This window comes from Gracilinanus agilis, chromosome 3 (genome assembly GCF_016433145.1).
Source record: "Gracilinanus agilis isolate LMUSP501 chromosome 3, AgileGrace, whole genome shotgun sequence".
Taxonomy (NCBI): Eukaryota; Metazoa; Chordata; class Mammalia; order Didelphimorphia; family Didelphidae; genus Gracilinanus; species Gracilinanus agilis.
Genome location: NC_058132.1, coordinates 60,461,006 through 60,487,835, shown reverse-complemented (window position 1 = coordinate 60,487,835; position 26,830 = coordinate 60,461,006). Strand labels below are relative to the sequence as shown.

The window sequence follows — 26,830 nt, the reverse complement described above, 5'->3', positions numbered from 1 at the left end:
CCTAGCAAATTGCTTAGAGCACTGTGAGGCTAAATGACTGGACTAGAGTCACTCAGCCATTTTGGGACTGAAGCAGGATTTGGAGCTGGTTTTGAGGCCAATTCTCTGGCTGTGTTGCTACTCCAAGCTCTTTACCAGCCAGCTGTGACACAGGCAGATAACCTGTTAGGAGATGGACTTATGGTTTGAACAAAAGAAATATGAATGTAACCACCCATGGGAGTTTGCCAGTTGTCCTTCTGAGTTCTGGGTGTTCTCCTGATGGGCCCCTAACTCGTAACACAGACCCGATGTTGGTCCTGCCTCCCTTTCAGATCTGAGGCTGCAGAAAGGAGAAGACCATACAGGGTGGCATCTCTGTGAGGGCAGAGATTATGTCTCCCTTCTTGGACCTGAGGCTCCGTAAAGGAAGGGGCTGGGTCTCCCCCATCAGATCAGGAACTATGTTTCCCTCCCACATCTAAGATTTTGCTAGGACTGGACTGTGTCTCCTCTCTCAACCTAGAGGTTCCCTGAGAGCCAGGACTGTGTCTGTACCCCTACCCTGCCAAGAATGGGGGCTCTTGAAGTCTGGGGTTAAGTCTAAGGGTAAGGAGACCCAGCAGGGACAGGCATGGACCTGGCATGGCTCTTTCTTCCCTGGAAGATGGTCTTTGATAGTTGTGATGCTGGGCTTGACTCTTTCTCCCTTTGGACCCCAGAATTCGGAGAGTTTGGCAGAAGAGGAAATGTGGAGTCAAATATGGTTGCCTGACCATCTCTCACAGCACGGTGAGGGGCCAAGGGTTTGGGGCCAATGTGGCCACTCTCCTGGGGAAGGTGAATGGCTGTAGTCACTATGATGGGTGGGTCTGAGCAGGAAAAAATGGGCCAAACAGCAAGGCCTCATCTTTCCTGGTAAGTCTAATGGAGGCCTATCCCCAATCCCAATGTCCAGAGGCTGGACACTCATTGTAGCCAGGCAAGGGTAAGGGTGGGAGGTGGTGGAGAGAATTTAACCTGTTTTACAGATGGGGAAATTGAGGACCCAAAAGGTATTTTGGGAACCCGAGACTGAGAAAGAAGTGTTTGCCCCTAGAGAAGCTGAATCTCTTCACGCCAAGGGACTCTTCCCTCCTCATTTATTTCTCTTCCCTTCCCGTTGACCCATTTTTACAGATCAATCGGCCCCCGGTGAAGCTGACACTGCTGACCTGCCAAGTGAGGCCTAGTGCGGAGGAGAAGAAGTGTTTTGACCTAGTGACCCGTGAGTAATGGCTGCCTTATTCTTCCTCCCTGACTCTCCAAATCCAGGCAGAGACCTCCAAGCTTCCTTCCCAAACAAGCTTAAGACAAGTATAGACAGAGCCCCATTCCCCGGGCCCAGAGTAGCTCCCAGAGCAGCCAGCTTCATTCATCAAAGATTGAGTGAGCCCCTGCTATGTGCGAGGACTTTGCCCAGTCCTGTGAGGGGGTTCAAGAATAAATGAGGCAGAGGCACTGCCCACAGAGACTTTACTGTCCAACAGAGCATCTGAGAAGCAGTGGCACAAGTTACTCTAAAAAAAGGCAAAATTTTAAAAATGCTAAGTGACTATCATAAGTCCACAGGAGTAAAAAGTGTTAGGGAAGGTCAAGGGAGGGAGAGGTCACCTATGCCTGGGTAGTCAGGGAAGGCTGAAAATGGATAGTATGAAGACTAGAAGGATCCTTAGAACAGAGAATTTCAGAGCTGGGAGGGAGCTTAGAACAGAGAATGTCAGAGCTGGGAGAGACCTTAGAACAGAGAATGTCAGAGCTGGGAGAATCCTTATAACAGAGAATGTCAGAGCTGGGAGAGACCTTAGAACAGAGAATGTCAGAGCTGGGAGAGACCTTAGAACAGGGAATGTCAGAGCTGGGAGAGATCTTAGAACAGGGAATGTCAGGGCTGGGAGAGATCTTAGAACAGAGAATGTCAGAGCTGGGGGGATTCTTAGAACAGAGAATGTCAGAGCTGGGAGAGACCTTAGAACAGAGAATGTCAGAGCTGAGAGAGACCTTAGAACAGAGAATGTCAGAGCTGGGAGAGACCTTAGAACAGGGAATGTCAGGGCTGGGAGAGACCTTAGAACACGGAATGTCAGAGCTGGGAAGGGCCTTAGAACAGGGTCTCAGAGCAGAGAGAAGCCTTAGGCATGATCTAGTCTAAAAGCTTTGTTTTCCTGGGAAAGAGATTGAAGTCTGGAAGGAGAAAGGACTTTTACAAAGTCAGTGACCATGCTAAGTTTCCCAGGAGGTCCAAACATCTTGTAGCTATACCAGCATGGACAGGAGAAGGGAAGACACTGACTTCCTGAGCCAGGAGTCCCTGGACCTGACTGGGGGATTGGGGGTTTGTTTCCCCTGGTGCTCCAGGTGGCCCCCTTCCCTCCTCCTCTTTTTCCTTTCCCTATAGATAACCGGACATACCACTTTCAGGCTGAGGATGAGCATGAATGTGAGGCGTAAGTCCCGGGGGATCCCTGCTCTGGCTCTTTGCTTTCTCCCCCATTTCCTTCCATTCTCCTTTCCATTTCTCGTGAGTCCTGGGGTTCCCTGGGGGCTTTGAGGGAGCTGAATATGCTGCTGTGTCCAGAGAAGGAGGCTGTTGCTTAGCTCTCCATCCCTGAGGCTGGGTCACACAGGCTCAGTCATCCTTCCCAAGTGCATCATCACCACCTTGGAATTGACTCCCCTTCCCTTAGGGATGGCCACTCCCTTGGTTTCCTCCTCCAGGTGGGTGTCCGTGTTACAGAACAGCAAAGATGAGGCCCTGAGCAGTGCCTTCCATGGAGAGTCGGGAGGTGGACTTCAAGGGAGCCCAGGAGGGGCTGGGCTGGACGGGGACCTTCGGGACTTCACCAGGCTGGTTATTGCGGAGATCAAAGGCAGACCTGGGAATGGCCATTGCTGTGACTGTGGGGCATCAGGTAGGCAGGGATGAGCTTGGCATGTATGTCTGGTGTATTGAAGGGGACAAATTAAATGTAATAAATATTTATTAAGCACCTAGTATGCTTTGATGCTAGGGCAGAGACCACATGGGGATGTGCTTCTTGCCTCCTTAGAGCTTATAGGGCTATAAGAAAAAAAAACATAGCTAATTCTAATGGACACAATCAGTCCACTGGAGAGAGGCCAGCCATGGTAGATCCTGCAGGAAGGCCATTGCCAACAGAAGGGACCAGGGAAGGCTTCCTGGAGGAAACCACATTTGGATGTTGCTTTAAAGGACGGGGAAGAATTTAACAGTTTTAAGACTGGAAGGATGGAAACACAGTGGAGAGGGTGCCAGAAGGAACTGGGTTCAAATCTGGCTTCAGACATTTCCTCATTGTGTGACCCTGAGCAAGTCACTTAACCCCAACCGCCTAGCCCTTGCTGCTCTTCTGTCTAAGATGGGAGGTAAGAGCTTTTTCAGAAAGGCCAGAGGACGGGCTCTTCCATCGGGCCTTGGAAGCTCCTTAGAGCCTTGCTCTCTCCTCCCTCTCCTGGTTCTTGTCCTCTACGCTCCTTCACACACGTTACAGTTTGGCCAGACTGGCTCTTGCTCTGTTTCTTCCAGCCTGGCACCTTGGCATGCCTGTGGCCCATGCCTAGCCCTTTCCCCCATCTGCCTGCCACATCCTCAGGTTCCTTCAGAGCTCGGCCCCGGCCCCTGATGCCCCGGTCACTGGGGCTTCGATGGCTTTGGTCAGTGGCGTCTGATGCCGGAACGGAAGCCCGTCCAGGGCCTTGTCTTGGTATCTGTCTCCAGACAACGTGTCTCAGGGTAGGAAATAGGGAGAGAAAAGGCCGGAGGCAAGCTGGAAAGGCGGCCAGGCTGCCCGGCGTGTAGAGGGAAGCCCCCGACATGGATGCCACTCTTCCTTCCAGACCCCACGTGGCTCAGCACCAACCTGGGCATCCTCACCTGCATCCAGTGCTCAGGCGTGCACCGGGAGCTGGGTGTGCGCTTCTCCCGGATCCAGTCGCTCACCCTGGATGTGTTGGGGCCCGCGGAGCTGCTGGTGAGTGCCGGCGGCAGGGTGAGGACCTTGGGGAGGGGGGCATCCACAGGGAAGAGGCCCCCTCCCTGGCCTGACGAGACCCCTCCCCTCCTCACGTACAGCTGGCTGTGGGCATTGGAAATACACAATTCAACGAGATTATGGAAGCCCAGCTCAGCCCGAATGGTGCCACCAAACCCTCGAGTGAGAGTGACATGTGAGTGTATGCAGGGGAGGGGAATCCCGTCCTTGGGGGGCATCGGTTGAGGGAGGGTCTGTGTCCCCCTCGGGGGATGTCTCCTGATTGGGGTGGGGGCACAGAGGGTCTCATGTCTGAGAGGCTCTGATGGGGGGGATTCAGAAAAGGGTACGTGGCCCGTGTCTAAAGGTCCTGGGATGGGGGATTCTCTCATTTTTATTTCCTTCTTTTTTCTTTTTTTTTATTAAAATATTTTTTTAATTTTATTTTTTAGAAAATTTTATTTCCTTCTTTTTTCACTTACACGTAGAAACAATTTTCGACAATTATTGTCTGCCATTTTAGAATTCGGATTTTCTCTCTCCTTCCCCTTCCTCTCTCCCTGAAGTGGTAAATAGTCTGATATAGGTTACTCCCCTCCTTTCATGTGATACATATTTCCATGTCACTCATGTCGTGATAGAAGACATATATCACACAGACGATAGAAATCTCAAGAAGGAAATAGAAGGGGCACACGTTGATGGGCTCTCAGACCTCAACAGCTCCTTCTTTGGGGGGGGGGAATTGCATCTCGCAGGAGCACCCGAAGAAACTACATTGTCGCCAAGTACGTGGAACACAGGTTCGCTTGCCGAGGCGGGTATGAGCCCCACAGACTCTGGACAGCAATTTGCAACCGGGACCTCCCAGCCGTGCTGGAAGCCTTCGCCAATGGCCTGGACTTTGGGCAGCCCCTGCCCCGGCCAGATGGGCAGGTGGGAGCCTCCTCCCTGTTTCTTGCTTTCCTTCCACCTTGGCCCAGGGACCGTCCTTGGACCCGCCCTTGTTCTCCCTCCCCAACAAGATATCACCTTATCCCAAGATGCCTGGGAAAACCAATGCAAAGTTAAATGACCCAAGGAGTAAGTTATTCATCACTTAGTATGACCCTGGCACTGAGCAGTGGAGGGAAAAAATCAGGAAGGGTTGAGGGAATCCCAGAAGGCTTCTTGGAGGAAGCAGGACTTCAGTCAGACCTACCTTGGAGGATGGAGAAGTCTTTGAGAGGCAGGAACCATGGATGGAGATAGAAGAGTGTGATGAATTCTTGGGATGGGGAGGAGCCTGGGATCACTGGAGAGTCTTCGGCAGAGAATGTCTGTTTGGACTTAGTGAAAAGAGACGTAGCTCACACAACCCGGGGCCCTGGGATGGGGGGCTTGTAGTCACTGAAAGAAGGAAGTCGGGGCTCAGGAGCTGCAGTCAGTGAGTAGTGGAAGGCTGTGCCGGGCAGGCAGAATCTGAGGTGTAGGCAGGAGCTTCAGGTGGAGACCTCTGTTGGAAATCCAGAACTGAGGTTTAGGAAGAGGTCAGGCCTGGAAAGGTAGATTTGAGGTTCTTCCAAATAGAAATGTTAACGTGAATCTGAAATTGGAGTTCTTCTAGGGAGAATGGAGGAGAGAAGAGGAAAGGACTTGGAAGCAAGCGTGAGGGAGCACTGATTAAGGGAGCAGAAGTTAGAACATAGGATACTGGGAATTAAGGAGGGCCCTTAGAACCCAGAATGTCAGAGCTGGGAAGGATTTTAGAACCCAGAATGTCAGAGCTGGGAGAGATCTTAGAACAGAGAATGTCAGAGCTGGGAGAGATCTTAGGACAGAGAATGTCACAGCTGGGAGAGTCCTTAGAACAGAATGTCAGAGCTGGGAGAGACCTTAGAACAGAGAATGTCACAGCTGGGAGAGATCTTAGAACAGAGAATGTCAGAGCTGGGAGAGACCTTAGAAGAGAGAATGTCAGAGCTGGGAGAGACCTTAGAACACAGAATGTCAGAGCTGAGAACTAGGAAGAAGTTTAGAACATAGCTGGGAATGGCAGAAAGCCCTTAGATCACAGGCTATTAGAGCTAGAAGAGAGTTTACAGAGTGTCAGTGCTTCGAGGGACCCGAGAACATAGAACTTTAGAACAGAAATGTTAGAGGTTGAAGAACAGTCTGATATTGAACTTCCTCACAGGCATGGCTGGGGTCCCTCAATCCCAGGGGAAACTCCATCCCCTTCCTAACAGAGGCTCAAGGTTGACTTTTCAGCCTTGGTCCCCAGGTCCAGCCTTTCCCAGACTCTTTGGGGAGCCTCATTGGAGAGGAAGCAAAGCCCTGTCCAGGGCTGCTTTGGGCTAGAGGTGGGGGGCAGTTGCGGCAAAAGGGCTCACCAGTTTGAATGGTGTCTTTAGACATCCGGAGAGCTGGCTCTGCACCTGGCCATCCGCCTTGCTGACCAGGCCTCCCTGCCCCTGGTGGATTTCATCATCCAGAATGGGTGAGAAGCGATCCCTCCCCATCTCCTTAGCCCCCTTCCCATTTCTGACCCTCCTTTCCCCATCCTCCTGGCAGTAGCTTCTCTTCCTCCTCTCTTCCCTTCCTTGGCACCTGCCCTTTCCCCGTCTCTGACCTCAGCCACCCTCCCTCTCCCCACAGAGGCCACGTGGATGCCAAGGCCCCAGACGGGAACACGGCTCTGCACCTCGGAGCGCTGCACAACCAGCCAGACTGCCTCAAGCTGCTGCTCAAAGGGAGGGCCTCCGTGGGCACAGGTGAGGCTTGGGCCTCCAGGCATGAAGGAGAGGCCCTGCCTCCATGCAGCACCCCATTCCTACTCATCCTTTGGGCTGGAAGGGGTCTTAAAGGCCTCTTCCGTGGCATTCTCTGCTCACTCTCTCAATGTGAGGAAAGAGCACGCAGTGGCGTGGATTCCGGGTTTAAGCCCCAACTTTTTATTTTTAAACATTCGTTCATTTATTTATTATAATTTTTCTTTATTTTATTCCAATAACAAATTTCCACATAAGTTTTCCATGGCTCCATGCTTCATGTTGTCTCCCTCCCCTCTCCCCTCCCTGCTTTCAGAGTTGACACACAATTCCACTTGGTTATACATATATTTAAGTCCCAACTTGGATCTTACTAACTGTGTGATATTGAGCAAATCACTTAGCCTTGTGAGCCTCTGTTTCTTCATCTCTGAAATGGAGCAGGAGGCATCATGGTATAATAGATAAAAAACTGAGCCTGGATTTAAGAACTAGATTAAGTGTTGCCTTTAATACCTGAAGTATTAAAACTGCAATTGAATGACGAGGAGATTGTTTTAAGCCTTTAAGTTCTATTATCCAATTCTGGCCTGAGACATTTCCTAGCAGTGTGACCCTAGACAAGTCACCTAACCCTAATGGCCTAGCCCTTACCACTTTCTGGCCTTAGAGCAGATACCGACTATATATTCTAAGTCAAAAGGTCAAGGTTTAAAAAAAAGATAAGTGATATTTTCAACCACCCACTATGGTTGGTGTGGCAAAATGATCTGTGACCTTCACACAGTGAACGACGCTGGTGATACCGCCTTGGAAGTGGCCCGGAAGAATAAGCACAAAGAGTGTGAGGACTTGGTGAGTGAGAGGCCAGGACCGGGCCGGGGTGGGCCAGGACCCTTCTAGGCTCTCTCTCTGACCAACCACCTCTCTCCCCTCTGGCTTGGGGACAGCTGGAGCAGGCCCAGGCTGGGACCCTCATCCTTCCATTCCACATAGACTATCCCTGGGGGGTTTCCGTGGACCCCGGATCGGAGAGCGAGGAGGAGGAAGAAGACAAGGTGAGCCCCTGCCTCCCTCCTTGTCCCTTTGCCTCCCCACCCCCATCAGTGACCTTCTGGCCCATTGGATCAATGGGGATTGCCAAGGAGAAGAGCTAGATGGGGTCCTTCTGCCTTCCAGTTGGTCCACACTAAGGAAGGTAGGCTTGGCCTTCAGGGCTTCCATTACTAGACGGTGAAGTCATCTGCCATCCTTAAGTGTCCCAACCAGAGAACCGTGTCCCAGCTAAAATTCTCTCACTAGGCTTTTTTCTGGTTCTCTTCGTGAGAACAGCCTCCTTCTCTACGAGAAAGGCTCCCGTGGGCCTGGTTCTGGGGCTTGACCTCAGATTTTCTCTGCTCACTTCTGATCCCCAAGACCCCTCCTTTCTCCCCTGCAGTCATCTTTTGGGGTGGCTCATTCCTTCCTTCTTCACTTCCTTCTTCCATTTCTCCTGACCTTTGGCCAAAGATGGTGAGCCCAGAAATCATCCCCCAAGCCAGGAAGCAGGAGAGAGCTGGGGTCAGGGGATTACACAGAGAAAAGAGAACAGATCACACGGAGGCCGGAGGTGGCAGCCAGGCGCTGAAGGGCTTTAAATGCCAGGGCGTGGACTTTTTATTTTTAGCATCCAGGCAAAAGGGAACCAGGAACGGCTTTTGAGCAGGCCATCGTAGGTGCTTTAGGAAGGTTATTTTTGCAGTGATGTGAAGGCTAGATTGAAAAAACGGAGAGACAGGAATCATGGAGATCAATGAGAAGATTATGACAATAGTCTAAACCAGGTGGCCCAGAATGCTCCCAAGGATAGTCTGAACAAGATTAAAATGTAGTTCCTATCTGCTTTTATGTTGGCATATTAATAAAAAATATGTAGAACTATAAATATAAAATAAGAAATAGTCAATAAATATTAATAAAATAATAGCATTAATTTTTAGATGGGTTAAAATAATAAATAAAAAGAAAATAAATAATATAAGAAAAGAGAAGAAAAGAAAGAAATGAAGAAATACAAAAGAAATCTATAAAAACATGTTATATTTTTCTAAGTCTAATTCCCCTAGAAGGGATGGTTAAGTGGTCCCCCATTAGAAAGTAGGGGCAGTGAGATATCACAGTGGTTAAGAGTGCCAGGTCTGGAAATAGGGGGGGCTTGGGGTCAAATGTGACCTCTGATACTTCCTAGGTACATGACCCTGAGCAAGTCATTTAACCCTGTTTGCTTAGCCCTTGCCACTCTTCTGTCTTAGAATTAATACTAAAGAATTATAGGAAAAAAAAAAAAAAGAAAGAAAGAACTGTGTCCCAATTAGCATTCTCTCGCTGTGGGCAGGGATCCATACAGAGACGTTAAAAAGGGCCCCCTTATCTATTGGAGTTTGACACTTCTGGTCTAGGCAAGAGAGGATGAGGAGACGTCCAAAGGGAGTAGCTGAGTGAGAGGGGGAGAGGGTAAAAGAGAAATATGTTGCCCAGGTAGAACTGGGATGATTTGCCAACTCATTAGGCACATTGGGGATGAGGGAAAATCATCTGCTTGGATACTCTGCCCTCATCAGAGCACATCTGGACTCTTTTAAGTTCTAGGCACCCCAAATGAAGAAGGTTCATGCGACAAACTCGACAGTATCTTGAGAAGGGCAGTCAGGATCCTGAAGGACCATATGAGGAGCTGTGGAAGGCGAAGGAAATCAGCATTTATTGTTGTTCAGTTGTTTTGGTCATGTCTGACTCGTTGTGACCCCACTGAGGATTTTCTTGGCAGAGATACTGGAATATTTTTCCATTTCCTTTTCCAGCTCATTTTACAAATTAGGAAACTGAGGCAAATAATGTTTAGTGACTTGTCTGGGGTCACATAGCTTGTTAAGTAAGTATCTGAGGCCAGATTTGAACTCAGGAAGATGAGTCTTCCTGACTCCAGGCCTGAAGCTCTCTCCACTCTCTGCCCAGACATTTATTAAGAACCAGCTACATTTCAAGCACTGTGCTAAGTGTTTTTACAAGTATCTCATTGATCCTTTTTTTTTTTAACTTTTACTTTCTGTACTAGTAACAAATCTTTTTTTGCATTATATTTTTATTTTCTTCCCAATTATATGTCAAAATAGTTTCCAACATTTTTCTTCTTTAAAAAAAAAAACCCTTACATTCCATTTTAGAATGAATACTGTGTATTGGCTCCAAGGCAGAAGAATGATAAGGGCTAGGCAATGGGGGTTAAGTGACTTACCCAGGGTCACACAACTAGGAAGCATCTGAGGTCAGATTTGAACCTAGGACCTCCCGTCTCTAGGCTTAGCTCTCAATCCACTGAGCCACCCAGCTGCCCCCAACATTTTTCAAAAAATATTGAGTCTTGGGGCAGCTGGGTAGCTCAGTGGATTGAGAGCTAAGCCTAGAGACGGGAGGTCCTAGGTTCAAATCCGGCCTCAGACACTTCCCAGCTGTGTGACCCTGGGCAAGTCACTTGACCCCCATTGCCTACCCTTGCCAACTCTTCCACCTATAGGTCAATACACAGAAGTTAAGGGTTTAAAATTTAAAAAAAAAAAAATATTGAGTCTTGCATTCTTTCCTTCCCTCCCTTCCCCAAGCCCCTGCCACTCTTGAGATGGTAAGCAATTTTAAATAGATTTTATATGTGCAATCACGTAAAACATTTTTTCTATGTTAATCCTTTTGTGGAAGGAAACTCAATTAGAAAAAAAAAATTAAAGTGAAAAAAGTTTGCTTTGGCCCGGATTCAGACTCAGTTCTTTTTCTTTGGAAGTAGATGACATTTTTTGTCATGAATCCTTTGGGATAGTTTTGGATCCCTGTATTGCTGAGAATAGCTGTTATTCACAGCTGTTCATTGTAAAGTATTCCTGTCACTGTACAGTGTTCTCCTGGTTCTATTTATTTCCCTCTGCTTCAGTTCATGTAAATCTTTCCAGATTTTTCTGAGCTCCTCCTGCTTGTCATTTCTTACAGCACAATAGTATTCCATTACAATCACATACTATAACTTACTCAACCATTCCCCAATTGGTGGATATCCCCTCTCTTTCCAAATCTTTGCCCCTCTAAAAAAGAGCTGCTTTAAATATTTGTGTATATATAGGTCCTTTCCCCCTCCCTTTTTTTTATCTCTTTGGGATATAAACCTAGTAATGACATTGCTGGGGCCAAGTGTATGTACTATTTTATAGCCCTTTGGGCATAGGTCCAAATTGCTTTCCTGAATGATTGAGTCAGTTCACAGCTCCCTCAACAATATCTCAATTTTCCCACATCCCCTCCAAGTTTTGTCACTTTGCTTTTCTGTCATGATACCCAATCTGATAGGTGTGAAGTGGTACCTCAGAGTTGTTTTAATTTGCATTTCTCTCAATAATAGTAATTTAGAGCATTTTTATAACTCCAGAGAGTTTTAATTACTTGAAAATTTATCAATTGGGGAATGACTTGTATTCTTATATATTCAATTCATTTCTCTATGTATTTGGGAAATGAGACCTTTATTATAGAGACTTGTAAATAATTTTTGCACCATTATGATTACTGTGTATTACTTCCTTTCCTGTTTATTCCGTTTAGTTTCTGACCTCCCCCTCCCTCAATTTGCCCTATTTTCATGTTTTTATTTTTATTTATTTAAGAATATTTTTCCATGGTTACGTGATTAGTATTCTTTTTATATTAGTATTTCCCCTCCTAATTCCACTGGGTTTTACATGTATCATTAATCAAGACCTATTTCCATATTATTAATATTTGCAATAGAGTGATCGTTTAGAGCCTACATCCCCAGTCATCCCCATCGACCCATGTGATCAAGCAGTTGTTTTTCTTCTGTGTTTCTGCTCCCACAGTTCTTTCTCTGGATGTGGATAGCATCTTTCTCATAAGTCCCTCAGAGTTGTCCTGGATCCTTGCATTGCTGCTAGTAGAGAAGTCCATTACATTCGATTGTGCCACAGTGTATCTGTCTCTGTGTATAAGATTCTCCTTTTGTTCAGCCATTCCCCAACTGAAGGGCATCCCCTCATTTTCCAATTTTTTGCCACCACAAAGAGCACAGCTATAAATATTTTTGTACAAGTCTTTTTCCTTGTGATCTCTTTGGGGTACAAACCCAGCAGTGGTATGGCTGGATCAAAGGGCAGACTCTCTTTTAGTGCTCTTTGGGCATAATTCCAAATTGCCTTCCAGAATGGTTGGACCAATTCACAACTCCACCAGTAGTGTATTAGTGTCCCAATTTTGCCACATCCTCTCCAACATTTATTACTTTCCTTTGCTGTCACATTAGTCAATCTGCTAGATGTGAGGTGGTACCTCAGATTTGTTTTTATTTAATTTGCCCTATTTTCTATCAGCTCTACTGCCCATCTCTCCTTCCCCTCCTACTTTAGTGTAGGGTTAAGACAGATTTCTATACCCAATTTCTATACACAATTGATTGTGTATGTTCTTTCCTCTTGGAGCCAGTTCTGAAGAGAATATAATTCACATGCTCTTCTCCATACCTCCCTCATCTTTCCCTTCACTATGAACACTCTTTCATGCCTCTTTTGTGCAACAATTTTTCCTATTCTATTTTTCCTTCCCCCCTTCTCCCAATACATTCCTTTTTCTCATGCCTTAATTTAATGTAATTTTTATATCATTGCAACATATTCAACTCACACTCTCGCCCTCTGTCTATTTATACTCCTTCTAACTGCCCTTATGATGACAAAGTTCTTTGGTGTTACAAGAATCATCTCCCTTTGTAGGGTGTACACAATTTAACCTTACTGAATATCTTTTAATTTCTCTGTCCTGTTTATCTTTTTATGATTCTTGAGTCTTATATTTGTTTTTGTTTTTGTTTGTTTGTTAAAACCCTTACCTTCAGTCTTAGAATCAATATTATGTATTGGGTCCAAGGAAGAAGAGTGGTAAGGGCTGGCAATAGGGGTTAAAAGACTTGCCCAGGGTCTCACAACTAGCTAGGAAGTATAGAAGGCCAGATTTGAACCTAGGACTCCTTATCTCTAGGCGTGCTCTCAATCCACTGAGCTACCCAGCTGCACCCTTTGAGTCTTATATTTGTAAGTCAAATTTTCTATACATCTTTGGTCTTTTAACAGGAATGTTTGAAAGTCCTCTGTTTCATTTGAATACCCATTTTTACCCCTGAAGTATTATGCTCATTTTTGCTGGATAAGTGATTCTTGGTTAAAGTTTGCCCTCTGGAATATATTCCAGCCCCACTAATCCTTTAATGTAGAAGCTGCTAAGTTTTATGTTATCCTGACGGTGGTTCCATGATATTTGAATTTTTTTTGACTGCTTTCAATATTTTCTCCTTGACCTGGGAGTTTGGGAATTTGGCTATAATATTCCTAAGAATTATCCTTTGGGGATCTCTCCTTTTTAAAAAATTCCCTTACCTTCTGTCTTAGAATCAATACTGTGTATTAGTTTCAAGACAGAAGAAGAAGAAGAAGAGCTAGGGAAACTGAGACAAACAGAGAGGAAGTGACTTGCTCAGAGTCCCACAATAAGTGTCTAAGGCCAGATTTGAACTCAAGTCTTCTTGACTCCATGTCCAACACTATCCACTGAGTCACTAGTGACCTCACAAGGAACTATTGAAGAAAGTGGAATACCTTTTATAACCTGGAAAACAGATGATTCAGGGAAACTATCATAGGTATTTTCTTTCTTTTTTAAATGTAAAGATATTTTATTTTCCAAATTATATGTAATAACAATTTTGACATGTAATTTGGAAAATAAAATATCTTTCAATAATAACAAAGTTTTATTTTCCCAATTACACATACTAACAAATTTTACATGTAAATCAAAAAATAAAATATCTTTCAATAATTAAAATTTTTTATTTTCCCAATTACATGTAATAATAATCATTTTTATATGTAATTCAGAAAATAAAATTATTTCAATAATTAAACATTTTTTATTTTCCCCATTACATGTAATAACAATTTTTACATATAATTCAGAAAATAAAATCTTTCAATGGTAAAAAAAATTATTTTCCCAATTACACGTAATAACAATTTTCAGTATACATTTTCTGAAATTATAAGACCCAAACTGTCTCCTTCCCTCCTTGATAGAAGACTTCTGACAAGCCAGGCAGAGCTTGGGACTCAACCTCTCCTTGGTGGTCAATAGACCAAAGTAGTCAGGACCAGAGGTCCTAACCTTGTCTCCCGTCTGCTCCAAACAAAAGACTCAACATCTGAAAACATGTTGAATTCACAAAACTGTGTCTGAATGTTGTCCGTCTTGGGACTGATTTGGGCTTTTACTAGAGATCAGGAAAGAACTATAGAAGAAGTCACCCCAACCCTAGGCTCAGGCTTGTCCAGAAGAGCCATTGCCACGTGGTGAATCCCAGGAAGAAAAACAGGGATGAAGTTGTTTTCATTTTTAAAGTTCCACTGTGTCGTTGGCTTTTTTGGGGCACCTTGGTGGCATAGTGGATAGAGATCTCAGCTTGCAGTCAGGAATTCAGGTTTAAATCTAGCCTTGGACACTTCTTGGCTATGGGACCCAGGGGGAAGTCACCTCTCAGCCTTAGTTCCTTCATCTGTAAAACAAGGGGGTTGGATCTGATGGCCTCTAAGGTCCTTCCAGCTCTGGAGCTTCCTGTTCCTATGACCTTCCTTCTTCTGTGGCTAATAAGGAAATGCTTCCTCATAGCAAAACACCAAACCCCCCTCTGGGGGAGGCAGCCAGGGTTTCCTCATCCCCAAAGAGCCAAAGTGGGTGCCCTGTTTAATTCCTGGTTACATAAACCTATATGGTAGAATGCCAAATAAACACAAGGTTTTTGGGTTGGACTCGTGTCTAGGGTGTTCCTAAAGGGGAAGAGGAATGAAGTGAGTGGGAGGATCAGGGAAGGCTTCCTATAGAATGGGGTGCTTAAGCTGAATCTTGAAGGAAGTGAGAGGTTCTACCAGGAAGCTATAAAGAGGGGACACATTCCAGATCAGAGGGATAGCCAGTGCAAAGGCAAGGAGAAAAGAGATGAATGTGATGTGTAAAGAATGGAGAGAAGACCACTTTGGCTAGACTGCAGGAAGGAGAGTAATGCCTACTGAGGCTAAAAAGATAAGTGGGGGACACATGAAGGGCTTTAAAAGATGAACAGAGAGGGTCACAAGATAGCTCAGTGGATTGAGAACCATTCCTGGAGATGGGAGGTCCTGAATTCAAATATGACCTCAGTTACTTCCTAGCTGGGTGACCCTGAGCAAGTCACTCAATTCCCATTACCTAACCCTTACCACTCTTCTGTCTTGGAACCAATACACAGTACTGATTCAAGGATGGAAGAAAAGAGTTTAAAAAAAAAAAAGACAGAGAAATATTTATTGGATCCTAGAGGCAATAGGGAGCCACAGCATTTTTTGAGTTAGGAAAATCACTCTGATACTAATACAGAGGATGAACTGGAAGACTTGAGGCAAGAAGGCCAATTGGTAGACTCTAAATGATCCCTAGTGCAAATATCAATAATATGGAAATAGGTCTTGATCAATGACACATGTAAAACCCAGGGGAATTGCACCTGGGAAGAGGAGAGGGAAAGAACATGAATCATGTAACCATGGAAAAATATTCTTAATTAATTACTTAATTAAATTTGCAACAAAAAAAAAGAAGAAGAAGAAGGCCAATTGGGCCATTACAGCAATCCAGGCAAGGGATGATGAGAGTCTGAACTGAAGTGATAGCTACATGAGTAGAGAGGAGAAGAGCGCTTATGGAGATAGAAAAAGCAAGATTTGGCAACTTGCTAGGATACATGGGGTGAGGGACATTGAGGAGGTGAAGATAATGATGAAGTTACCAACCTAGGAAGCCAAGAGAATGATGGTGCCTTCAACAGAAACACAGAGAAGCTTAGGAGAAGATGAGACTGGGGGGAAAGATTGGTTTCTGCTTTGAATGTGCTGAATTTGAGATGTCTTAGGGACATCCTTTGGCTAGTTTGAAATGACCAATAGGCAGTTGGTAATGTGGGTCTGAAACTCAAGGAAGATCCTAGAGTTAAATATAATCATATATCTGTAAGTCATCTGTGGAAAGGTTATAATAAAATGCATGAAAGGGAACTGCTAGCTGGCTCAGTGAATTGAATCAGGCTTAGAGGCAGGAGGTCCTGGGTTCAAATCTGGCCTCAGACACTTCCTAGCTGTGTGTCCCTGAGTAAGTCACTTAAGTCCCATTGCCTAGCCCTTACCACTCTTCTGCCTTGGTACCAATACTCAATATGGATTCTTTTTTTAATATTAATTTATTATCAATTACATGTTATAACAAATTTCTGCACATGTTTTCCTCAGTATTGATTCTAAGACAGAAGGTAAAGGTTTCAAAAAAGAGAGAGATCACTCACTGCCTTGGTTTAAGCAGAGTGGTGGGATCAAAGCCAGACTGCCAGGGGTCAAACAGGAAGCAGACAGAGTGTCCAAAGCCATCTGTTTCTAGGAATATAGCCTTGAAAGGAAGGCAAGATATAGGATGACAGCCTGAGGGAATAGCAGAGTCATGGGAAGGTTTTATAAGGATTGGGAAGAGATGGGGAACCTTAGCTGTTTGGGGGCTGGAACAAGAGAGTTAGTAGATATGGAGAGAGAGTCAAAGAAAGTCTAAGAGTCATCAATGAGCTTATCAGGAATACAGAGAGTGTGTACTGTCAACATCTAAATATATTCGGGTTTGATGCTATATATCCAGAAGGATATGGGCAAGTGGTGTACATGCAGGAAAGGGGAGCTGGGATGGTGATCCACCTGGAAAAATAAGCCCTCCTAGGGATCAAAGGAGGGAACTGTTAGGGAGGGAAATGGATCAGGTCCCTGAGGGGAAGACACATCATCATCTGCCTAGAGCAGGAAAGAGGACCTGTGGAGTCTTGCAGAGACTTTGAGGTTCAGAATAGGGGAGAGTGGAGAGTACCCACAACGGATCATCTGAATTTTCTGAGTTAAGTAACAGTTAAGGTCACTTGCTAAGAGGGGTGGCTGGGGATGCTTCCAGGGAGAAAAGGTTAGAAACAGCTGATATATAGGATAGAGTCATCTCAGGAAGGATGAAAAGATTGCCTTGTTAACAGTGAGGGCCGAAACGAGATGGGCTCCATTGAATTTGTAGTAACACCATGGCATGATTTTATCCAACAGTGTCCAGTGGTTAGCAATAGGGATGGATAAGGCCGGTGGTGAGACTGACCCAAGATTGAGTCTTGGTGGAAGGATTCAAGGGGAGAAGGGCCTTATGTGGTTGAATTGGATACCTAGGTCAGCACTATAGAGGGCAAAGAGGGAGGAGAGAACGAGAGGCATAGGAGAGAGATTGTGGGGAGATCGAAGAATAGTTTGAGGAGTGAATCAATTGGAAGCAGGGAGCTAAGGTCAGGACATTGTGTTCAGAGGGGAATTCTAGAGTTCAGGGTCACGGAGACTCAACAGTTTTTGGTGATAATATAATCCATGTTCTAAGTATCCTTCCAGTTCTGACTTTCTCTGATTTAAGGTCTTTCCTAGCTGTGTCAGCCTATGTTCTAAGACCCCTCCAGTTCTGACATTCTGGGTTCTAAGACCCTTCCTAGCTCTGACATTTTGGGTTCTAAGATCCTTTCTAGCTCTGACATTCTGTATTCTAAGGGCTTTTCCAGCTCTGACTTTTTGGGTTCTAAGACCCTTCCTAGCTCTGACATTCTGTATTCCAAGGGCCTTTCCAGTTCTGACATTCTGGGTTCTAAGACCCTTCCTAGCTCTGACATTTTGGGTTCTAAGGCCCTTCCTAACTCTGATATTCTCTGTTCTAAGATCCCCCAGCTCTGACATCTTATGTTCTAACCCACCCCACCTCCAGCTTCAGCTATGGCATTTTGGGTTCCAAGGTGCCTCCCCCAACAGTCTATACTCTAAAGTCACCTCTAACTCCTACATTCTGGATCTCACTGGTTCTTTTCTTTCCAGCGCTGCCCCATCAAACTCCCAGCCCCAGTGAAGCCCCGATGGGGCTGTACAGGCCTGGACATAAGCAACAAGACCTACGAGACCATCGTTAGCCTGGGGTCCAGCCAGACCAGCAACAGAAGAAGCCACAGTGAGGAGCTCCCTCCTCCACTCCCTGTCAAGAGCCCTTCTCGGGCGTCTTCCCAAGGGCGGATAAGACATGAGAGTGGAGGTAAGGTAGACTTCTCTTGATCCCCAAACATTGGCCTCCTGAATGCTGGGGGAAAAACTGGCCATTTCTCAACTTTGGTCAATTTAAAGGCTTTTCCCAACGTAATTGCTGAGCATCCACTGTGCAGTTTGTGTCTAGACCAATTCTATAGGGAAGACAAGAGAAACAGATTTTTAAAAAACTATTATCTTCTGCTTTAGAGTCAAAATTGTGTATTGGTTCCAAGGCAGAAGAGTAGTAAAGGTTAGGCAATGAGGGTTAAGTGACCTGCCCAGGGTCACACAGCTAGGAAGTATCTGAGGCTAGATCTGAATGCAGGACCTCCCATCTCTAGTTTTGAACACCTAGTTGTCCTGAGAATGAGAGATTTTATGCTTCCCATGTCATTTTAACTTTCTTGTCCTCAGCACCCTGCACACAGGAGACACTTAATACATGTTTGTTGAATTGAAGTAAGAAGACTGCTCTAAATCTCTGCATCTAGGGAACTTTGGGGAGACCAGTACAAATGCAACAAACTTGTATTCATGCTAGGAGGAAATGCCAAGTCTTGATAAGTCAGAGTCCCTGCCCTTGTGGAGCCCCCACACTAGTAGGGGGTAAGACATCCACAAGGCCTACAGGGATTTTACTGATGGGAGCCAGCCAGCACAGGCTACATCTCTGCAGTATTCCCAGCCTGCTAGAATAATGGGCAAAATCTAAGAACTGGAAGGGATATCAGATGCCGAGCGATCCCACCCACACTCTTTCCGGCATCCCTGACAAGAGACCTCCGTGATCAGGAGCCCGGTCCTCTGGAGGTTGCCCTTTTCACTCGACGTGGCACTGTTGGGTTTTTTCCTTCGACCAAGCCTTCCTCTGCCCCTTGGCACCTTCTCCTGTCGCTCCTGGCTCTGCCCTTTGGAACCAAACAGAACAGGTCTAATCCCATCTCCTTATAACAGCCCTTCAGATAACGTGAACGTGGTTCTCATATTTCCCAGCATTCTCCAGGCAGAATATCCCGCCTCAGGCTGATTTCCTTTAGCCAATCCTTGCATGGCCCATTCTCCAGTCCTTCCTTTGACTGTTCTGGGTTGGCCTCTTCGGGATGTACTCCATTGGATCCATGTTCTTCAAATATGACTCATGGAACTGAACAGAGACCGTTCAAGTACATAGTTTACATAAGGGCATCAGAGGTTTCCCCCCAAAAGTTCATGGTGAAATGTTTGAATACCCACATAAAAAGTTAAGCAATTGGGGGGCAGCTGGGTAGCTCAGTGGATTGAGAACCAGGCCTAGAGACGGGAGGTCCTAGGTTCAAATCTGACCTCAGACACTTCCCAGCTGTGTGACCCTGGGCAAGTCATTTCACCCCCATTGCCCACCCTTACCACTCTTCCACCAAGGAGCCAATACACTGAAGTTAAGGGTTTAGGAAAAAAAGTTAAGCAATTATCAAAAAGTATAGACCGAGAGACATCTCCAGAACTGGATGAGTGGCCAGCCAGTCAACAAGTGTTTAAGCCCCTCAAATGGACCTGGCACGGTCCTAAGTTTTACAGACAATGGGCAGCTAAATGGCACAGTGGATAGAGCACTGGGCTAGGAATCAGGGTCCAAAGATTTCACCAGATTGCTAAAGTGGGGGAGGGTTCCATAGGAATCAAGGGGAGGGAACAGGAATAAGGACATAGTAAGCCCCTACTGTGTACAGTGCCACACCAGGCACTAAGCTAAGTGCTTCACAAATATTATTTCATTTGATCCTCATAATAACCCTGGGTGGTCGGTACTATTATATCCTCATTTTACAGTTGAGAAAAACGGAGGCAGAGTGTAAGTGACTTGCCCAGGGTCACAAAACTAGTAAGTGTCTGAGGCTAGATTTGAAGAAAGGTCTTTTTGACTCTAAACCCTTTCCTTTATCTATTGCATCATTTAGCTTAATCTAGCACAAAATAAAACAGTTAAGAACCTCTGTCTTAAAGGGGAAAGACCTCCTATAGAAGGTAGCAACAGATCTGAATCTTGAAGGAAAACAAAGATTTTAAGAGGTAAAGGGCAAGATAAGAACCCCTCTCCCAAGAACAGGTGATAGCTAGTGGTTAAGTCTGGAGATAGGAGATGGAGTATCTACCAGAGAGCCTGTGGTAGGAAGGGGTCATATGTTAAAATATTGGAAAGATGGGGCAGTTATGTGGCACAGTGGATAGAGTGCCAGGTTTGGAGTCAGGAGAACCTGGATTCAAATCTGGCCTTAGACACATCCTAGCTGTGTGACCCTGAGCAAGTCACTTAACCTCATTTGCCTAGCTTTTGTCCATCTGTCTTGAAATTGTTCCTAGGACAGAAAGTAAGGGTTAAAAAAATGAAATATTGGAAAAATGAGAAAGAGTCAGATTATGAAAGGCTTTCAATGTCAAAACACAGAACTCCTATTTGATTCTAGCATCAATTTTTTTTTAAACCCTTGTACTTTGGTGTATCGTCTCATAGGTGGAAGATTGGTAAGGGTGGGCAGTGGGGGTCAAGTGACTTGCCCAGGGTCACACAGCTGGGAAGTGGCTGAGGCTGGGTTTGAACCTAGGACCTCCTGTCTCTAGGCCTGACTCTCACTCCACTGAGCTACCCAGCTGCCCCACTAGCATCAATTTTTATAGGGAGCCACTTGAGTTTATTGAGTAAGGGAGTGACATTTATTTTAGGAAGATAACTTTGGCAGCTGAGTGGAAGAATGGAAGTGGAACACTGGAGCAGGGAGTGATTTGAAGCAGGGACATCAGTGAATTGGCAGTAGTCCAGTGGAGAGGGGCCATACTTAGGAGATGTTGGGGAAGGAGGAAATGGCAGATTTGGGCAACTGAATGGATATGTGAGATGAATGAAAATGAAGATTCAGGAATGGCATGGAATGACAAAACTGAGTGACAATGAGGTGGTGACCTCAGCATAACAGGAATATTGTAAGAGTGAGTTGCTTTAAACATGTTCAGTTGAGATGCTTGCAGGACTTCCAAGTCACCATATTCAATAGGCCATGATGCTGGCCTAAAGCTGAGGAGAGACAGAGACAGATAAGACAGACAGTCAGAGAGACAGTGAGACAGACAGAGAAAGAGACAGAGAGAGAGGGAAAGAAAGAGAGAGAGAGAACAAAGAGATGAGAGATAGAGACAGAGAGAGATAGAGAGAGACAGAGAAAGAGAAGGAGGGAGACAGATAGCCCGAGAGACAGACAGAGAGAAACAAAAGAGAGAGAGTCAGAGAGACAGAGAGGACAAAGAGACAAGAAGAGAGAGATAGAGAGAGAGAAGGAGGGAGACAGATAGACCAAGAGACAGACAGAGACGGAAACAAAAAAGAGAAAGAGACAGAGAGGACAGAAAGATAAGCAAGGAAGAAGAGAGAGGCAGAGAGAAAGAAAGAGAGAGAGAGGGAGGGAGAGAGACAGAAGCAGATAGAGAGAGAGAAAAAAGAGAAAGACAAAGATAGGACAGAGGCAGGAGAAGAGAGAGACAGAGAGAGATCAAAGGAAGGAGGTCTCAGCTGAAAGTCAGATGGAAAGGTTCCATGATCCATAAGGTGCAGCAGTAAAGCGGAAGGTGATGCTTCCTTTTCCTTAATGCCATTTCCACATATAAAATTATGCCAGGTTCTTTCCCTCCCTCCTAAACCTTTGCCTTCTGTACTAACATTAGTTCTAAGTCAGAAGAACAGTAAGGACTAGACATTGAGGGTTAAGTGTCTCCATCAGTGTCACCCAGCTAGAAGTGTCTCTGCCTAAATTTGAACCCAGATCCTCCTGCCTCCTGATCTAATGCACTAGATACTGAGCCACCCACCTAGCCCAGTCTCTTGGTGTTTTAAGCAACTCTAAAATTATAAGTTTCAGAAAAGATGCTGACCTGCATTAGTAGAGTTCCACAGGTCAATGAAATCACAGATCCAAGACCTGAACAATAGTTGCTGCTATTGTGGTTGCATTGTTGTTATTATCATTATAATTATTGTTGTCATTGTTATCATCATCATCATCATCATCATTGTCATCATCATCATTATTACAGATGGCCCAGAAGTTCTCAGCCCAGGCTCAGAGCCACCTGGATCCTTGGAGTCTCCATCCGTGTTCAGTCCATCCACCTCTAGCATCTCCAGCCCCACTGAAAGCATTCTTGCCAGGCCCACCAGCTGTAGCTCCTCAGGTTCCCGAGTCCCAGGCCAGACAGAGCCCTGCTTGGAGGAAAGCCTGTGGGAGCCCTCAGGGACAGCTCATCCTCCCTTGCCCTCAGGAGCCACCCCTCCTGAGCAGCTTCCCCCAGTCAGGTTCAGGTAAGTAAGGACCCACTTACTCAGTGTGGTCTTGGGCAGTTCATTGCACTGGGCCTCAGTTGCCTAATATGAAAAATGGGGATAATCTTTAACTCTAATTTACCTAAGATTATTGAAGATCTAAGACTAGATAGGGACAATCATTCCTACCTAAAATCAGAGGACTAGACTAGATAATCCATTGAGATCCAGTTCCAAGGAGACACCAATGACCCATTGGGTGGAAAGAAATCCTCAATTTTTTCTCCCTCCAAGCTAGGGAAAAGTGGTCAGGAAAGATCCTGGTCAGGAAACCAGGGTCCAAGGAGAGCCTAAGAGATTGTAAGATTGGCCACTGATATTCATACGGCGCTTTGAGGTTTGCAAAGTGATTTCCACTTTTGAACTTCACACCAGGCCTGGGAAGTGGGATCTGCCAGTATCCGAGATTTGGGGAAATTCTGCCTTATGTCTTCCTGCTTCCATGCCCAGCACACTATCAGCTATACACAACATGGGGAGATGATAAGGAAAGGATTAGAGAGGAATTAAATGGGCAGAGAGAGGGGGGCTATGTGGTTTATTGGGAAAGGCTTGTGGAGTCAGGAGATCCAAAGATTTGGATTCTTCCTCCACTATTTATCCTTCCTGTATCTTGGACAAATTTACTTAATTTCTTTGGACCTAGTTTCCTCTTCTAATAAAATGAGGTTGGGTTAGATCTCTTAACTGTAAAGCCGGGGAACCCAGACAGATGAAGGGAAAGGCCCTGTGCCTCCTCAAGCCTGGAGCCTTCTTCTTCTTTGTCTGGGGAAAGGGCTTTGCAGGACAGCCACATTTTCTGCCCACCTCAGACAAGAATTTGTCTCCCTCTTCATTTACCTCCACCAATTCCTGGGGAAAGGCTATGGCCAGCCAGCCTGCTAGGGACCGTTCACCCAGGCTCACCTAATGACTCCCATCCCTACCCCTTGGCTGCCCCTCTGTTTTCCTCCACCTCCCCATCATGACTGTTAAGGATCTTCTGCCCCTTCTTGTCTTCTAGCTCAGAGAGTACTCGTTCCTATCGCCGAAGTAGTCGGGGCCTGGAAGACACCCCTGCAGGCAGGCAGCTGCCCCCTGGACCTGTGACCAGAAGAGCCATGTCGGTATGAATCCTAGAGAAACTTTTTTTGTGGGGAACAAGAACGTGGGATGAGGATGGGTGGAGGGAGCCTCTAGAAATTGGGGAGCATGGAAACACAAGTGTTGGGAACGTAGGGTCATGTTGTTGGGGGTAGAGACTCAAGGGGTTAGGGTGCCTGAGGATCTGGTGCTTGGAATGATCTGGTTTGTTTTTTGGGGTTTGGTTCTCATCACCCCAGTTGTAACATGGAAAATGGCAGGGTGGAATTCCTGCGAGATACAGGGTCAAGCCTCACTCAGAGTTCTCCAGGTGGGGATCCCCTGGAATTCTGGGTGAGGCTTGACCCTGTAACACAGTTTAGGAAGGGCATTGATAAGCTGGAAGTTTTCCACAAGGGAACTGAGATGCTAAAAGGCTTTGATTCTGTAGCACGTAAAGATCAGTGGAAGGAACAAGGGATGTTTGTCCTGGAGGACAGCAGACTCAGGGGCAACGTGATGACTGTCTTCAAGTATTCAAAGAGGGTGGTCATCTGGGAGAAGGCTTAGTTTTGCTCCCTTTGGCCTCAGAGGACCGAATGAGGAGCAAAGATTGAGGGGGAAAGGCAGTGACAAGTTGAGGATTGGTACAAGGAAAGACTTTGTAACAATGAGAACCATCCATGAAGGGACGGGGCTGCCAAGGGAGGGAAGGAGGAAAGGGGGTTCCCTCCGTTGGAGACCTTCAAGCAGAGGTCGGATGCCATTTCTTGTGTATGTTGGGATTCTTTGGGGGCTAGGGGTTGGTCCGTTACGTGAAAGGCAGCAGCATATAAAAGCAGAGAGTCCTGGATCTGGAATCAGAAAATCTTGAATTCAAATTCTGCCTCAGATATTTCCTGGGCAAGTTAAATGCCTCAAGCCTCTGTTTCCTCGTCAACAAAAGAAGGATAATAAGTACTTACTTCACAGGGTCATGATGAAATTCGAATGAGATTGTGTCAAACCCTTTGCAAACCCTAAAGGACTATAGACATGTCAGCTGCTATTATTATTATTCCAACTCTAAAATTCTATCATCCTTTTTGGGGATGGAGGGTACATTGTTAGGTGGCATAGGGTCAGAAAGACCTGAGTTCAAATATGATCTCAGACACTTATTAGCTGTGCAACTCTGCCTCAGTTTCCTCATCTGCAAACTGAACTGTAGAAGGAAATGGCAAACCATTCCAGTGTTTTTGCCAAGAAAATCCCAGAGGGGGTCACAAAGAGTCAGACATGACTGAAATGACTGAACAGCAACAGTAGATTGTTGGAAGTTGGGGTTATGGTCTTGAGAGTGTGGGGTCAGGGCCCTGAGTGTTTTGGAGTTGGGCTCAGGGTCTTGGGGGGCATTAGGGCTGTGAGATCCAGGTTCCAGGGTGGCTATAGATGATGCTGGAGATGTGAGCTCATGAGGCTGGGCTGGGTATCAGAAGGTGGAAGAGATCTGGTTTCTCCCATCCACAGGCTTCCCATTTCTCCCCACTAACGGGGTGAGGGGGTAAGTAGGGAATGCTTAGGGATTTTGTCCAACCCTTGTCCTTCTACACACACACACACACAGATCCCCATTCCCAGCCAGCCGCAGGGGAAATCAAAGAGGACCAAGTCCCTGACAGACAACAGGATTGAGGACCCCCGAGCTCCTCCAACCTTCTCCCAGGGAGAAGCCAGTGTGACTCCATACTCTGAGGATGAGCAGAGCTGGGTAAGCCAGACTTGTTGATGTGGGAGCAGTGAGAAGGGGAAAAAGTGTACCCCAATAGATCCACCAGGATTCTCCTGGATCTCTCTGAAAGATTTCTGGTTTGATGTGTGAGTTGGGAGAGTGGGGGGTGGATGGGAGGCTCAGAAACCCCTGAGCTTGGGAGGTGGGTGGCAGGAAGCCATTTGGAGGAGGGAAGCCTGTGGCCTTGATTCATCAAAGTTCTCCCTCCCCAGGATGGTGTCACTGAAGCTGATGGCTCCAGAGCAGGTCTCCTTTTGGCTGGTTCTGTGAAACTTTCACAAGACTGACCCCCACCCCCACCCCTAACACCCTGCCCCAGCTGGGCTTGGACCAGCCCCATCAACATATGTGAAAAGAATAGCTTCTGGCTGGGACTTGGACCTGTGGTGAGCTCAGAGGACAGGGGTCTGGGGGCCTTGCTTGGTCCCAAATTTCTCCTGCTGATCACCCCCGGCACAGGACTCACTCAAACTTGGGGTCATTCTGAGGTAGTAGCAATTGCAGAGGGGATTCTGGGGAGGGTCAGAGTCAGCTTTCCAGCTGTGTTCCCCCACCCCCTGGCACTGTTTCTATTTGAACATTGTCACCGGGGTGACAGTCCTGCTGAGAGTCTAGTTTTTGCTATTTTCCTTTGGCCTTGGAGGTGGGTTCAAGGAAAGGACTTGGAACTTACTAGCTAGTCACCCACCTAACAGACTAAAAACAATTCTCTATCCCAACCCCCAAGACAAGGACTACATCTCCCTGATCACATATAGGGGGAAGGGGTGCTCCTCTAAGGACTGGGCTATGTTTTCCTCATCATTTATTCATTTAACAAACATTTCCTGCCCCTTCTTTGTGCTGGACCTTATTAGACAGAGGAATCAACCCCTGCCCTCTAATTTACCTAGGGAAGCTTACAGTGTCTAGAAGGTAGAGATTGTCTCCTCCATCAGGACCAAGGGAAAAGCCTCAGGGCTCAGAGAGATCTCAGGGTGGGAGATCATTCAGACTGGATAGTTGCTAGGGCTGGTCCTTGAACCCTGGCCATAGGACAGTGCAGGTGAAGGGGAGAGAAGGGAGCAGGTTGGATAAGCAAAGCCAGAGTTCTGTCCCCTGCAGAAGAAAACAGGAAGAGGTTCCCTCCATGCTTGGGGTCAGGGAGAAGAAAGAAAGGGAAAGTAGGAATAAGTGGGTAACCCTTCTCTCTCTCCTCCCCTTTTCTCCAACCAATTCTGATTTCATAAACTCAAAGGAAGAAAAGAGAAGGGTTTGTGGGTATATGTGATCCTTTAAGTAGTCAAGAAATGAATTAAGGAAGGGGGGGGGGTTGCCCCACAAAAAAAAATCTCTGTCAGCAGCCTATCCCAGAGTCCAATATTCTGTCATGAGAAATCATTGGAAACCTGAAGGCTTTTATCAGTCTCCTGGAGTTCTCAGCAAACATTAAGATATTCTTGAAAGAGGGAATAAAAGATAGGAGGGAAACTAGGGCCTTTGGCAGGGGTGACATCTTTCTGTAAGGAGACAGTAGGGTCTTGGCACCACTTTTCCCTGCAGATGTGCCTGGCTCCATGGTTCTTAGAGGATTGGGGCACACTCTTACTTTGTTCATCTCAGACTTTTTGTTTCACTGATTTCGAATAAAGGATTTGTCATTGTTA

General features: G+C 46.1%; 1 protein-coding gene across 1 annotated transcript in view; it reads left to right on the top strand.

The window, feature by feature from the left end:
* ASAP3 (ArfGAP with SH3 domain, ankyrin repeat and PH domain 3) overlaps positions 1 to 26,830 on the top strand; it is a 69,638-nt gene extending 42,808 nt beyond the window's left edge. Inside the window, exons 7-23 of the mRNA XM_044668724.1 lie at positions 315 to 402; positions 702 to 771; positions 1,159 to 1,246; positions 2,417 to 2,465; positions 2,737 to 2,930; positions 3,877 to 4,010; positions 4,112 to 4,206; positions 4,769 to 4,946; positions 6,404 to 6,489; positions 6,648 to 6,763; positions 7,548 to 7,615; positions 7,711 to 7,818; positions 17,800 to 18,010; positions 22,066 to 22,330; positions 23,355 to 23,457; positions 25,020 to 25,163; positions 25,397 to 26,830. Coding sequence (XP_044524659.1) covers positions 315 to 402; positions 702 to 771; positions 1,159 to 1,246; positions 2,417 to 2,465; positions 2,737 to 2,930; positions 3,877 to 4,010; positions 4,112 to 4,206; positions 4,769 to 4,946; positions 6,404 to 6,489; positions 6,648 to 6,763; positions 7,548 to 7,615; positions 7,711 to 7,818; positions 17,800 to 18,010; positions 22,066 to 22,330; positions 23,355 to 23,457; positions 25,020 to 25,163; positions 25,397 to 25,471 — 2,072 coding nt within the window. The 3' untranslated portion in view covers positions 25,472 to 26,830. The remainder of the gene's footprint in view (positions 1 to 314; positions 403 to 701; positions 772 to 1,158; positions 1,247 to 2,416; positions 2,466 to 2,736; positions 2,931 to 3,876; positions 4,011 to 4,111; positions 4,207 to 4,768; positions 4,947 to 6,403; positions 6,490 to 6,647; positions 6,764 to 7,547; positions 7,616 to 7,710; positions 7,819 to 17,799; positions 18,011 to 22,065; positions 22,331 to 23,354; positions 23,458 to 25,019; positions 25,164 to 25,396) is intronic.